Source organism: Nelumbo lutea, chromosome 5 (genome assembly GCF_056320005.1).
Source record: "Nelumbo lutea isolate HS-2025 chromosome 5, American lotus-T2T, whole genome shotgun sequence".
NCBI lineage: Eukaryota > Viridiplantae > Streptophyta > Magnoliopsida > Proteales > Nelumbonaceae > Nelumbo > Nelumbo lutea.
The window spans coordinates 68687188-68702835 of NC_142688.1; the positions used below are offsets into that span (position 1 = coordinate 68687188).

A 15648-nucleotide genomic window follows, 5' to 3' on the forward strand; every position below is an offset into this window, starting at 1 on the left:
AAGATCTCCATTTAGAAACATGATTTTGACATCCATTTGTCAAATCTCGTAGTCATGATATGCTGCTATAGCTAGCAAGATCCTAATAGACTTAAGCATGGCCACTGGCAAAAAGGTTTTCTCATATTCGATTCCCTCTTTCTGAGTGTACCCTTTTGCCACAAGATGAGCTTTATAGGTCTCAACGTTACCATCTAAGCCCTTCTTCCTCTTGTAAAACCACTTGCAGCCAATTGCTTTCACCCTAGAGGCGGATCTACAAGAGTCCAGATCTTGTTGGTCTCCATCAAGTCCATCTTGATTTTCATGGCGTCTTTGGTTGACGATGAGAGGTTGAAGCCACTCTTTGGGATCCTTGTCACTCTTGAGCTGAGGTCTCTGCCTCGGGTAGAGTAGCCAGGTAGTACTTCCCCTCTAACTAACTAGAAGACAACTTAACGGGAAAAGGACTCAACAATAAGACCTAGAGAAAACTAGGTTGATCTCACTAAACCAAATCGACCTCACTTGTTTTTCCGATCTCTCTGACCTCTTGCCCTACCACTCCACAAAACTCCAACAAATAGTGCAAATGGGACCCCTCAAGGGCCCACTATATATAGACAAGGGACCCAAGAGACCAACAGCCGTGATGCGTTCGATCCGACAATTCACAGAGGCACATCGCTTAAAGTTCCAAGGGCAGGTCCAAAATTCAAATTAATGCACCTAATTGAAATTTCAAATTTGCCACACCAGGACTACATACGCAACATGACCTATTTGACCATTTTGGGCAAGTGAATCGGACCAATGACGATGAACCAATTGAATCAGATCACTTTGGGCCTGAGACTTACAACGAACTACTCCCTTTGCCAAACTGGCCTGAACCAACTTCAACTCAGGAGGTGGGGGCAATTAATGAGGGGTAATTTAGCCCTCCAGTGACATCACACCACGTTGTCACAAGTGAACACTTTGTTGCGCCATCAAGCACCACCACCACACCCACAACATGCCATCCGAGTGTCCAAGTGTGTGTCTTGGGTGGGACTTTACATGTATATCTTGTACGGGGGGAATGCCAATGGCAATCTTGTAATTCCATTGTATGATTATTCACCATTTTCATGTTTCTTATTGTCACTCCCCCAAAAGCTTAACGTACTCTTTGAGGGGAGGTAGGTAGTCATGTGAATTAGTAGCATTTAAAGGTTAAGCATGAGATCCCCTCGACACTAAACTGTGTGCTTGTGCTTACCACCAATTTATGCAATACAAAGTGCCTTTTGACTAATTTGTTTGCCATCTTGTTGCCTTTTCTTGTGTTGTTTCTTGTTGCTTAGGCATATTCGTCACATTCGAGTGTCACGCGGGGCCCGAATGACTAGCCCCATGACAATTGGTATCAGAGCAGGAGCACCTGCACACACATTGGACCCTGTCCACTGCCCCTCACTTAGCACAATGAAGAGCAACCGCGACATTGCTGATTACATGCTACACGGGCTGCACCAAGCCCATGACACCAATGAGGCTCCAGTGGATGAACCTGCCAAGATAAAAGCCCCGAAGGGCTCCACAACTAAAGCTAGAAAGCATGGCAAATTAGTCAACCAACTAGCTAGCATGGACATGCGCATCCTACGTTGCGAAATGGCAATAGGTGAAACTAGAGATCAAGTGGATGAACTATACCACAACTTGGAGACTATTGAGAATGTGGTGGTTGAACTGGAAGGGTGATTCAATGGCGCCTTCAGAGAGATGCACGCCACCTTACAATGCTCAGGAGCGGAGCCTTCCCAGAGTAGCATACAGGGCATGCTAGACAGATTTCAAGCACAACTAGATGAGATGACTCTCCTAAAGAGGGCGGTGGCCAACTCTACCAGTACTTTAGCCACCCTAGCTCCCATGCGCATCAAGATCCATGAACCAACACCCTACTCAGGTGCTCAGGATGCTAGGGAGTTTGACAATTTCTTGTGGCAACTAGAACAATATTTCTCTGTCGTTGGTATTACTGATAACCAAACTCAAGTACGTACAGCTGATATGTATTTGAATGATGTTGCAATGTTATGGTGGTGTAGGTGTTGTCAAGACTTTGAACACGGCACCTGCACCATTGACACCCGGGTTGCATTCAAGAATGAGATCAAGCGTTAGTTCTACCCTGGGAGCATGGAGTACCTAGCGTGAAGAAGAATGAAGAACCTTAAATAGCAAGAATTGCTACATGACTATGTCAAAGAATTTTCGGCCTTGATGTTGGAGATCTCCGACATGTCAGACAAGGACCTCTTGTTCAATTTCATGGATGGTCTCAAGCCCTAGGCTGAGCTTGAATTTCAACTGTGTGGTGTGAAGGACCTCGCCACAGCCATGGCCATAGTTGAGCAACTTGTCGATCTAAGGACACCAGATGAAGAAGGCCAAAAGCTATCCAATGCATGTACCATGAGTTTGAGTGGGGGAGATCAACAATCGGTCTCCACACAAGAAAGACCAAGGCACAATGACAATCCAAACACCTATCATCAAGGGAAGAAGCCACAAGGAACCTACAACTATCATGGCCACTGGTACACTGGGAGACCTGCAATTCCTCCCTCACCTTGCTACATCTGCAATGAAAAGCACTGGACTAGCGACTATTCCATGCGAAAGAAGATCAATGCCCTCATCGCCAAACTCAGTGATGAGGAGAAGCTCGTACCAACACCAAGAGTAGGCACCCTCCAACTTATAAATGCCATGGTAAAGAAAGAGGCCACATCCAAGCAGCCCACCAAATCCCACAAGGGACTGAAGTATGTTGACATCACCCTCAACAGGAGGCCGACCCAAGCATTGGTGGACACTAGGGCCACCCACAACTTCATCTCGCTTGCAAAGGCAAAGCGACTTGGCTTGACCACCACCAAACAAACAGGGTGGATCAATGTTGTCAAATTGGGGGCCAAACCAGTAAAAGGCATGGCTCGTGGAGTAGACCTATAAGTGGGACCATGGAAAGGGAAGGTCAACTTATCTGTGGTTCCCTTCGATGACTTTCAAGTGGTCCTTGGAGTAGAGCTCCTAACATAGGAAGAAGTAGCCCTCATGCCACACCTTGATCATTTGCTCAACCTAGATGAGCATTCTCCATGCATGATCCCAGTGACATCAGCCCTCTGGGTACTTGGGAAGCAACTTTCAGCCTTATAGTTGTACCAAGAGACAAGCGAACATGAATCTAGTGCCGTGCCAGCAATGAAGACCCTCACTCCAAGATCTCACAGCAACACCGAAGCGGGTTGGATAGTCGTCACCAAGAAGAAGTCTCCCCCAAAGCAGCACCAGCACAAGCAGTCGAACCAGCACCAGCTCCAACATCAACATCAACACCAACATTAGTAGAAGCCATCTTCACAACAAAAGCAGCATATGCCCGCAGCTAATGTGCCCAAGAATCCTAGAAGACCCAAGGCTGCCTCCACCCACACCCACCTTCACAATGACCATCATCGAGGAGAGCGAGTACCACCAAATCCACTTAGGTACCCTGTCCACCACCACATTGATCAAGCAACCCTCATAAGAACCTAGTGAGGAGCAACCCTTGGGAGAAAAATCATCATGGGGACCAATACCCGAAAAATCCAAACCTTGATTTTAACATTGCCTTGGCCACAACCTTACCTTCCACCAAAACAGGACATCCAAAATCCTACCTCAAAGCAGCCAAGCAAGGACTAATCATTTGGACTAGCTATAGGTTGTCCCACCATCAAGAACACCCTAAAGCCTTTCACCCAACCTTATGCACGGGCCTTGGAAGAGACCAAGTTTGTGGAGCAGATAAAGAACCCTCCTTCATCAATAAGCAGATCTGAGCCACAAGCAGAAGCCAATCTTCGAGGACAAAGACTAAACTGAGTGGGGGAGAATGTCACAAGTGAACACTTTGTCGCGCCATCAAGCACCATCACCATGCCCACAACATGCCATCCGAGTGTCCATGTGTGTGTCTTGGGTGGGACTTTACATGTATATCTTGTATGGGGGGATGCTAATGGCAATCTTGTAATTCCGTAGTATGATTTTTCACCATTTTTCATGCTTCCTATTGTCACTCCCCCAAAATCCTAACGTACTCTTTGAGGGGAGGTAGGTAGTCGAGTGAATCAGTAGCGTGTAAAGGTTAAGCATGAGATCCCCTCGACACTAAATTGTGTGCTTGTATTTGCCACCAATTTATGCAATACAAAATGCCTTTTGACTAATTTGTGTGTCATCTTGTTGCCTTTTCTTGTGTTGTTGCTTGTTGCTTAGGCTTACTTATCACATTCGAGTGCCACACGGGGCCCGAACAACTAGCCCTGTGGCAGCGTGACACTTCTGAACTATTGCATAACACCTTGGCACCATGTAGGCAATGGCATGCCTTCGCCAAAGTTGGTTGAGTTCACCTTGAAGCCACCTCGAACACACCTTGCACACCTTGAAAGAGTTCTTTGGCACCACCTTGGCAGGGCTGACCCGTATGCACCTTGGCAGGATCAAACCAGCAATCCTGTCAGGACCGTGTCAAAGACCTTGACATGAGGGGCGACCTCCTACTAAGGTCCCACCAACTTGACTGAGGTCCATTTGGCAACCAGCATGACATGATGACCGACCTCTGCTACATGTGACTTATTGTCTCCGAGTCCTCTGGGATTATTTCGCCTGACCGATGGAGCTAGCTCCTCTCTGCCCGCTTAGGAGGTAACTGGATAAGATTTATCGCTTTATGCGGAAACCATCTCCGAGTGGCAGGCCAATAAACCACATCCTCTCGGAGATCTCGGACTACCTATGCCTATATAAAGGCATCCTTTCAACTAGATAAGGCATGTGCGATTTAGCTCTCAGAACTCTCTAACTCTCTCACTTTCTAGCATTCTCAAACACTCTCCACTAACTTATACATTGGAGTGCCCACCCCAGATAAAGAACCATGGGTATTCTGATTGTTTTCTTGCAATTTGACCAGCCAACCACGTCATACAAGCGTCTGAGCTATCCTCCAACAGGCAATACCTGATCACGCACCATCGATTATTATTATTGTATTATTTATACAAATATTATAAAATAACACAATATATATGCACGTTTGACCAATCATCCACCCTCCCCCTCCTGTGAATTTTGATTAATACCCATCTGATATGATACCCATATTGATTGATTATAAGTTTTTCGAATATCATAATTGAATCCAATATTTTATATTACATAAATTATTTCATATAATTGTATACATATATTACATCATATATAATATAAAATATAAAATATTATTATTTTATATTAAATAATATATATTACATAAAACTTAATCAGTGACTTAGACCCAAAGACCAGCCCAACCCCGATCAAGTGGTACAACCGTGCAAAGGCATGAGGCATCCTCCGGAAAAACGAGTAGTGCCATCGGTGTCAACACCAACACCCGACATGCCTTGACCACCACCTTGGGTATCACCACGACAGTGTATCATTTGCTTCCTTGAGAGGAACATATTTTAAACAAAATGGACCAAATCGATCCATTGATTCGAGAAAAAACAAAAATAGAGCCGCTCTAACATCCTCTTTAATGCCCCGTTTGGAGGGTTTTTACACGGAGGCTTTCTGCCTTTGCAAGATGGACCTCATACAGAAAGATTACAAGTCATGTTTAATAAAAGCCAAAAACCCCAATCAACTTTCCGATGAAGTTAGATTTACTATAAAGCGGTTCAGTGAAAACAGTTCAGTCGTAGCTGAAGACTGAAGCCCTCCCAAACGGGCACTTCATTTGTATTTTATCTTACATATATAACATTGTCTCATTGTCCATGCCAGATATTTGATGAGAGATATTACGATCAATGGAGGATAAATCAAGCCACTTTTGTCCTGCATTTAGCCATTCAATCTTTGACTTTGGCAGCAAAATCTTATCTAAGACTGATTATCTAATGGTCCCGTTTGATTGCAGTGCAAATTAATTTGCACTAGTACAAATGCATAGAAGTACAAATATAAAAAAAATGCAAATTATTGTTTAATTTTGTTTTGGATTTTATTTTATTCTGCTTCATGTTTTAATTTATTTTATTTGTACTGCAATCAAACAAAATAAGTTAAAATTTAAAACAATAAAATAGGTCAAAATTTATACTCAAATCATTTATATTACCATATTTTGCATCAGTATAAATTTATTTGCATTGCAACCAAACACCGCTACAAACCACTTTTAATTTATATCTCGCAGTTGATTCCTTGTAGGAAATAACCAACTGTTGCACCACGGGATAGTGATACTAGAGATGATGGACCATCGCAGCCAGAAAATTCCAATCAAAATGTAAAAGGCATGTATAATATGTTTTGCACCATCCAACCCCATGACATTCATTACGTGGACGGTGGACCATCGCAGCCACAAACCACACGATTGACCTAAGACTTGACTTAATATTCTCATACGAGCCCGCTTCCTCAATCTTGTGAATTTGTGCAGGTGTTTTAGAGATTACCACGCGTACAGGGTCATTGTTGTTTCTGGTCAATAAAGGTGTTTTAGCTCCGTTTTCTTGTATTTACCTATATTTTCTCATTTCTCAGGTAAATAAGACAATAATAATTTTATCCATAAGATAATAACGATATTATTGTCAACTTCCCTTACATGGAAAAATTATTTATCTACCTTAGAGATGAGATGGGTATCATTGACTTGGATAAGTTATACTTGGGCTGTGTTTATTTGATGTGTAAACGCAAAACTCCAATGTAAAAGAAAACTGGTCCAATATGTAAGTGCAAAAAATGAACCGGATAGATTCAACTTTTACACTGCTGTGCGTTTGGAAGAATAGTATAAAACATCAGCGTATTTTCTGTATGCATTTGGATGAACAACAGTGTAAAACTACACCCATGTATTGATAATTGCCGATATGCATTCCATCTCATGCTGATGGAGATGATGTAAGGGGCAAATATTAAAAAATTACAGAAACAGTTAGCCTGTATGCGTATACTCAAGTATCAGAGAACTTTGAAAGCAATTATGTTAAATGCTTCAACATTAATAGCTCAGTTCATCATTTTGCTTTGCTGTCATGGAATTAGTACATTATGTATCGCAGAAGCTCAGCAGCTCACAAGTCACAAGTTCAATCTTGTCTCCATAACATTCATTGTCAGTGACTGCATAACACGAATCTGATCCGATTTAATTTCTGAAAAATTATAAAAATATAACAGAAAAACAAAAAATACAAATATTTTTTTCAACTATTTTTTACTAGCAATTTGAGACAAATGCCTATATCTGTTATCCCAAAACTTTGTCTACACAGAATACAGAAAGGATTGTTTTGTTTCCGATCAATCGGAGATCTGGACCTACTACAAAATCTGGATGGAATGAAAGCTATTCAAGTATGAGACTCTGGACTTGCTAGTATTCAAAGACCAAAACTCAGAGGTTTTCCTACTGAAGAAATTGATTGTTTTTTTATTCAAGTATGACACTCTGGACTCTGGGATGGTTTATCTGCAATAATAACATAGATTGCTTTTTTATTTGATCTTGTCCTTCAAAACAAAAGCATAAAGTCTATTTCTTTTACCCAAGATCATTTGCAATGCAAGTACTTGGTGGTTTGTGCTAGTAGATGCATAAATAATAACTCCAAGCCAATAGGAAAACGACTTTGTTTAAATGCAGCTATTGAATATCTACACTCAAGAATTAAAGCATATTAGACTCAACTGTCTTATTGCAAAAATCTAACAGGACATTTTCATTAAATGCAGTAAATAATAGCATGTTGATTGTATCCTATAAGAATTATAGATTGATCATTTTTGCAGGTCTTGTTTCCAACTTTCTGTCACTTTGAACTTTGTTGTTGTATCATTACTATACTATTTTGTATTTTATCTTAAGCATATTTTTTTACAATCGATAATGGAAGTTCTATCCAAAGGAGAGGCAGTAGGAACCAGGAAACCCATGTGGCTAGCTGGATATCACATAAATAAATTGGTGCAACAATTATCTTTCTACACCCTAGCCCTAATAAAAGCAGTTCTCTGTTACTAGTAACCTTACCCATGCTATTAGTCAATACATAAATTGTCCTTGGGCTTGGAATGTTTACCGTAGTATCACACTTCTTGCCTATTTTATGTGGTGCTTTAGGTTCCAGCTTCCATGGACCATGTCCTCATTGTGCATCCTGCCTAAGGGGCTTTATGGGAGGAAAGAAACTTATGGATTTTTGAAGGAAAAAAAAAGGACGGAAAGAAGAGGTTATGGCAAAGGTGGCACTTTGAGTAAAGTCATTGAGTTTGGTTTCAGATATTACCTTTGATGGTTTAATATGGAATTAGGGAACTTGCAGCTCTACCTTCCTCCAAGAAGAATATCATAAGGGATTGGCATTCTCCTGATTTGGGCTTTCTTAAGCTGAACTTTAATGGAAGCAGCTTTGGTAATCCTGGTCCTTCTGGAATGGGAGGGGGGTGATAAGAAATGAAAATGGGGAAATAGTGGGGCTGTTTTCAGGCCCTATTGGACTAGGCGACTCTATAAAAGCAGAACTGTTTGCAGTGGTTTCGTGTTGCAAAAGGCAATGGAGATGGCGGTGAGAAAGATGGTAATTGAAGGGAACTCCAAGTAGTTATAGCTGGTTGAAGCAGAATGAGCAGGTTCCTTGGTATTTCAGAAAGGAGATTAGCATGGGTTCATCTCGATACAAACATGACCTGAGAACCAATAAATACTGGACCAAATAAGATAGGATCAGGTAAGTGCAGATTTACCACTTAACCCACCAACCCAATGACATCCCTACCCAGTTCAGAATTGTAAACATAAAGTAATCCCTGTTTTCACTATTCAAATCAGATCATGGCACTCCTATTTGTTTATTTCCCCTTCACTTGCCCCGTTGATATCAGTTCAAGTGTTTGTTTATTTCCTCTTTCATAATTATATTACTATTTCTGTTTGTGCTTTCATAATTATCCAATCTAGCCAGACCCAACTCTTGGTTTGGGCCATTATCAAATCTAGCTTGAGCTTATCTCAATTTTGGTACCAAAACCCAACTCTTGGTTTGGGCCATTATCCAATCTAGCTAGACATGTATATACAAGATTGGGTTGGATTTACTGATAGTGTAAATCAATTATCATGATTCATGTTCTGGTTTTCTAATTCTTGGTTCTTTCTATAGATTTACTGATAGTGTAAATCCATTGATTGAAGATTATGCTATAGACATCAATTGCTCCAATTTAAATCAAGCTACATATACTTCATGATTTGACAGTGTGAAATCCCCAAAGAAGATTCCTTATCCAGTATCTATAGCAATTGTTCTGCTTGCATGTGCCTTAGCCTTTTCACTGATTGTCTTAGTGAATGGAGGACCTTCATCATTCTTAGCAGCAATCGCAAAGTCAGGCCTCACTGCTGTATTCTCATTGATCTTTGTTTCTGAGATTGGGGACAAGGTTATTTACTTGTTTTTCTTGGAAGGTTTTATGTTTCCCTTATTTATCTAAGTGTTCATAGGACCTCCTATATTTTGATCTTTTTTGTTTTTATCTCGTTGAATAGATTCCTTGTCTTGTTTATCTGGGGTTTGCTGCAAACATCAAGCTATGAGTAGTTGCTTACTTGACCTTGTCAGGAATTATTAGCCCTGTGAGTTACCACCAGTAGTCTTCTGTTTTCTCTAATCCGTATGCCAAAATACAATTAGAAAATAATTCACATATTATTTTTTTATGGGTTCCAAAATTGTAGGTTGGTAAGAGGTGGCTTGTGTAAAAAGGAAATGATATCAAATAGTCTATAGGGCATACTTTGGGTCAAAGGTGATACTTGGGCAATTCCTTTTGAAAGAATCAAGCATGGTTAGACATATCTCCTTGAACAGATCAAGAAAACCAGGTTTTTCTTTATCTGGATAATTAGGCTAGTAGGGTTTAGTTGCTGAAATCAAATATGTGGTGAGACAGTAACCTAGTGATGTGTGTGCATGCTACACATCATTTTTATTGCTTTATACATGGTTTTGATGATGATTTGAAATGGTTTTTACCCTAATTGAGCAGAATTCTAGGAAACTAAGAGTTTGGGATAGTCTAGGGTGAAGAGAGCATGAAGACATATTGGTATGAAGAAAAGGGAAGCACTTCAGCCCATTAAGAAGAAAGGCCCAGCCAAAACCCAATGGGATAACACTTCGGCCCACCAAGGAGAGGCCAAAGAGCAGCCCAACCATAGTCCTAAGGGAAGCTCCAAAAGGCGGCTGACTTTAGAGAACTGAAAGAGGCTGAAAGGAAGAGTATAAAAAGAAAAGAAAAAGAGGAAATTAGGGCTCGGACCCCTAAAGACAAAAATCAAGAAGAAGAAGTGCTAGAGAAGATGGAGAGAAGGCGGATGAATGCGAATTGAAGAGGAGATTGAAGATTGATGCAGAAATCCTAGGTTGTCTTCTTCTTTGATTTTGTGAATTTGATAACCTAAATTCAATTAGGGTTTCATGATTTTTCTTTGTTGAATCTTTCTTTCTATTATGTGAACCATGATGGATTTCAATTCTGATATGTAATTAATATTTTAAGCAGATCCGATTGATTGGGATTTCTTGATTAGGGTTTTCGATTAATAGAATAGTCTTGGCCGAATTGTTCTTGTTTCTTGGATTACTTGAATTGCTTGAGAAAGGGTTTAGATAATCAGATCAACTAATCAAGAAAACGGATTGAATGCATCTTAGAGATAATTTGCATGATTCGTTTGGCATTCATTCAACTAGAATTAATTTCTGTCGAACTCCTTGTTCTTAATGCATCTATGGCGATTAAATTTCTAATAGAATATAGGAATTGTTGCTCATAGATAGAGTGGGTTGTGCTTGAGAGAGGTTGCTCGTACAATTAGGGTTTAGCCAACCCAAGACTGAATTCACTTCGGTTGGGCAGCTTAATGATTTCATTTCTAAACCGGTTCTACTAGTTTTTGCATGCAGTTCTCATCATTAAAGGTGGTCTGATCTGAGAATGCTTAGGGTAGTTTGCTAGTTAGGAGTTAGGTTTTTCTTTGTTTAATCTTTCAGTTTATCAGATAACAAAAGGTTGATTCAGTACTAATAGTTGTTGAATCAATCCCCGTGGGAACGATACTCTACTCATCATTATATTACTTTAGTGCACTTGCTAGTGTATTCTAAGCGCATCACCTAACATGAACAGATAAACATATATACAAATATGTGATGTTCGTATGGGATCTATATATATTTTAATTAGCTAGGTTAATGTTGGGTTGTCTAAATCGTAGATCTAAGAAAAACAATTGCAGATCTAAGAACTAAACAAAAACTGCAGAGCATAAACATAATAATAAATCGAAGATCTAAGAAAATTACAATAGAAAAACAAGTCTGATATCTGTTTTGGGTTGTCTCCAGATCTGAAACGAGATGACAACATTCCGTCAGATCTGAATGACAAGCTCTAGATTTGGTACCTTCTGTTCGTTGCGAGTTGGGGATGATGGGCGTCCTCTGTGTTCTGAGATGAGGGCGTTCGAACCTGTGAGAGAAAGAAAGAAAACAGTGAGAAAAGAAGAGAAAGAGCGAGAGAGAGGGAGGTAGTGGAAGAGAAGGACCAGTAGAACGGCGGTGAGAAAACAAGGGCTTGCGAAGTGCCCTTGACGAAGACGATGAGAGGAGACGAAGCTACGGTGAGAGAAGGACAAGCAGACGAAGACGAAGACAAAGCGAAGTGCCCTTGTTTACTTCGAACGACTGAGAGAGAGACGATGAGAGGAGACGAAGACGAAGACGAAGACGAAGAGCCGTTGGTGTACACCTTTATTTCGATGGATTTTTACATCGAAAAAATCGATGTATAAAATACATCGATAATCGAAGTAAAATAAAACCGGAAATCACTTTTACACCGGTTTTTGGTGTATTTTTACACCCAATCCAAACGGCCAAAAATTTAACCGGAATGTAAAAACACATCGAATCGATTTTTACATCCCAAACAAGCAAAGCCTTAGAGAAAACAAATTTTCAATCGACCCCGTATGAAAAAGGAACACGAGTGTCTTAGTTAATGGAAATTAAAACTCGATTCACCAACTTCCCCCTCTCAAAATCTAAAAAACAAAGGAGCCTTTAATATCATGCATGTAGGCCTTTCAATGATATCCAAAAATCCGAGGCCCGATCCAATATCCGATCTGATTATCTAGATTCAGTTTATGCATTTAAGTATTCAGATCAGATTGGATTCGGATTTGACCCCATATGATCCCATTAAAATTTGAATCCAATTATATTAAATATTTATTGATTTTAATATATAAATTTTATATAATTATGTTGAAAATTATAAAAAATCTATTCTATATATTATATTATATACGAATTTATATATAATAAATTCAGTGTGTTATATTTACATCAATTTATTATGTAAAAGTTTAAAAGTAATTAATTTCTTTTAATATTTCAACAAATTATAACAAAATTGGATTAAATCTGAATCCCATCCGAACTCATTAGGATTGGAATTTCGAACCGAATTGATTGGATTCGAATTTTGCTGAATCCGATTACAGCCCTAGTATCATGGTCCAGAGTAATAGGCCCAAAGAATCATGAAGGCCCAGCTCCTACGCACGGTTACCCAGTATTATTTCATGGGAGTGCAAAATTTATGTCTTGTTCACATTTACATTGCAAACAAACGGATCTTTAGGCTTCGTTTATCATGAAAATTTGTACTAGTGTAATTGCATAGGAGTGCAAATAAGTTGAGTGTAAATTCAAAGCTGAACTTATGTTTTGAGTGCAAATTTGCATTGATAGTGAATTTGTAAATGAGACAGTGCAATTTTTGCTTAACGTAATAATGCAAGTCATAATTATAAATAATTGGATGCAAGTCTGAACCTAATTTAATTTGCACTTCAAACAAACAGAGCCTTAATTTTCTTTTTATGGTGCCCAATTGGATGCTCCACAAGGCACTCAGATTGCACTAAGCAAGGAGTCAACTGATATAGGACAGGCAGCTGGGTTTACCGAAGTCTGATGGAGCTCCCACCAACTCTTAGTTTTGGGGTTAGAACCTCCTTTTAGAACAGGAGGTAGTTGTCCTTCCTTTCTTAATTTGATAATAAAGACTATGAGTACATTAGAGTTCAAGATGAAAATATGAGAACTGTTTGTTCATCCATCAATGGCTATGGAATTCATACAGGAATGGACCTGGACTGAGAGAGCTCTCAATCTAAATGCCAAATTGGTTGAATTTGAATGGCAGCAATCATCTGGTTTCTGGCATCTCTTTCTTCCCCATGGACCACATTATCAGTTAAACCCTGAGATAATTGGATGGATGATTGACTATGAATGAAAGCTCTTGCATTGCACTTTTGGCTAAAGAGACCATATCTAGATGGAATAGTTCACATTTTTTTTTCTGCAATCTGAGACTTCTACTGTCTCCAGCAGAGTCCAGAGTCCAGAAATGAGTTGCAGACAGTTGGGGTTTGATGATATCCTCCAGTCATTAACAAACCCATCAAGAAATTGATCCTGCAAATTCAACCCTAGTAAATAATTGAGAAGGCTGGATAACATTATAACACAGCTTAATTGATCCAGTTTGAAGATTCAGAAAAAGAAAAAAATAAAATCATACCCAAAGAAGATTCTTTGCAAAAACTGCAATTCCATTTCAATGAAACTGGAAGTTCTTGTGTTCTTTCTTTTTATCCTTTAACTCGTATAGTAAGGTATTTGATTGTGGCTTCAATCCAGCTCAAACTGACCAATTTCCTTGGTCACTAATACATCTATGGTCTATCCAAGAGACAGGGGAGACGCTAATTACGATCAGAAATCCAGAAACCCAAATAAGAAAGTACGTAACTGATTTCTTGGTAAAGTCAGTCCTGTGGCATGGCAAAGAACACAGAAGTTTCTAAAAGTATAAGACTCAAACGGCTAGAATCTAGAGATATATCTCCATGTCTTCAACGGAAATGCTCAAGGCCTCGCCTTCGACGGAGGAGCTTCCTTCATTCATCTCAGAATGAACGTATTTGTCGTCCCAGATTTGGGTCTGATCAAGATAAGCAGTTATTTCATCATTCTCTACAAGCTTCTCATTTTCCGGCAACTCTTTGGTCAGTTGAGCATCAACCGCCAGTGCTGCAGCGGATGCTGCCTTCTGTATGGACCTGGGCGACATGTCGGCCTGTAGGATCCTCGGAAGGAGAATTGGAAAATTGAGATGTCCCGCCGACGAGGGACCTCGCAGACAGAAGAGAGCAGTGTCGTGGGCCACTGCAGCTGCTTCCGGCGTAGAGTATGACCCCAACCATAACCGGTCTCTTGTGCCGGGGACTCGAATTTCCGACACCCACTTACCCCATTTCCGGCGACGTACTCCGTTGTACTTCTTCTCGTCTCCATTTGAGCGACCTTCTTCTGAATGACTCATCTGAACCAAACTCTGCAACTGAGCACGATTTTTCCGCAAATGGGTCTAAGACAAAACTGGTTCAGCTGGCTGGATACCTGATGAAATTTGATTTCTGGACAGCGTTTATATAGGTTGAAGTTGGGGAAAGTCAGAGCCTCTCGTAGGGGGTTGACCAGCCATGAAAGAGGTAGGGTCGACCCAGCTAAGGAACACAGGAAAAGAGTTCTCTTTTGTAACTTTCTGGATGAGTCAAGCTTTTCAAAGGTCGATGCAAATACTATTTAGGATGGACCGTAGATTTGTAATTTTCAAAGTATGTGAATACTAGAAAATGCGTTTTGTCAAGCAAAGCGCGTTGGACTTGGTTGGGAGTTGGGACATTAGTAAGGTGGAGGTGTCACATGCTTGTCAAGATCAAGATAAAGTATATTGGTGTATGGCATTATTGGAATTGCTGACTTTAAGATGCTGGTTTAGTCACTAGGATTTGATTGGATCAAAGTGCCCAAATTAGTCGTCTGATTCTTTTCTTTTCTTTTCTGACCTTCAGATTGGAATCCATATGATCACTACAAGTATGATTGAGTCCAATCAGATAGATGGGGCCATAGTAAATATTTATACGGCATAAAATGTTGAATAATGAAAAAAAGAATCTGGTAAAAGTTTGTACCAAAAGTGGAAAATATGGTCAATTTTGGGCCGTACAGAAAAGAAGGGTACCGTGTTCTAGAATATCTTGTTTTCATTTATTTTTGAAATTACAATATCAGGAAAGAAAAACAAAATAAAACAAAATTATGTAAATTGAATTGTGTTTTATGTTTTGAAAAGTAAAAGTAATTGTGCGTCAAGCCAGGTAGGGCTAGGGTGTGGATGTCAATGCGCGCCATGTCATATCAATTTTAAATCGTTTTTATTTGTATGGTTTTAACTTTTAATCGTTATTTAGTTTATTTAAATAATTTATTAAACTGTTTTGCATTTTTCCTTCATGTGTCTCTCTTTTTGGTAATTACTTATAGGATATCTGTATTTATTTATTTTTATTAACAATCACCATTTTACCCATACAAAGTCATTATTAAAGAGGTAATTTAGTCCCAA

General features: G+C 39.7%; 1 protein-coding gene and 1 long non-coding RNA gene across 2 annotated transcripts; both read right to left on the reverse strand.

The window, feature by feature from the left end:
- Positions 1-6822: 6822 nt before the first annotated feature.
- LOC148852810 (uncharacterized) lies at positions 6823-12193 on the reverse strand. Its single transcript, XR_016099635.1, has 3 exons — positions 11705-12193; positions 11564-11628; positions 6823-7218 (listed from the first exon to the last, which is right to left on the reverse strand). It is a non-coding gene; the product is annotated as an uncharacterized LOC148852810 (long non-coding RNA).
- A 1074-nt stretch (positions 12194-13267) lies between these two features.
- Positions 13268-14670, reverse strand: LOC148852811 (ethylene-responsive transcription factor ERF020-like). The gene has a single exon (XM_088947195.1). The coding sequence runs from the start codon at positions 14557-14559 to the stop codon at positions 14068-14070; it is 492 nt and encodes a 163-aa protein (XP_088803321.1). The 5' UTR covers positions 14560-14670; the 3' UTR covers positions 13268-14067.
- Between the last annotated feature and the right edge of the window lie 978 nt (positions 14671-15648).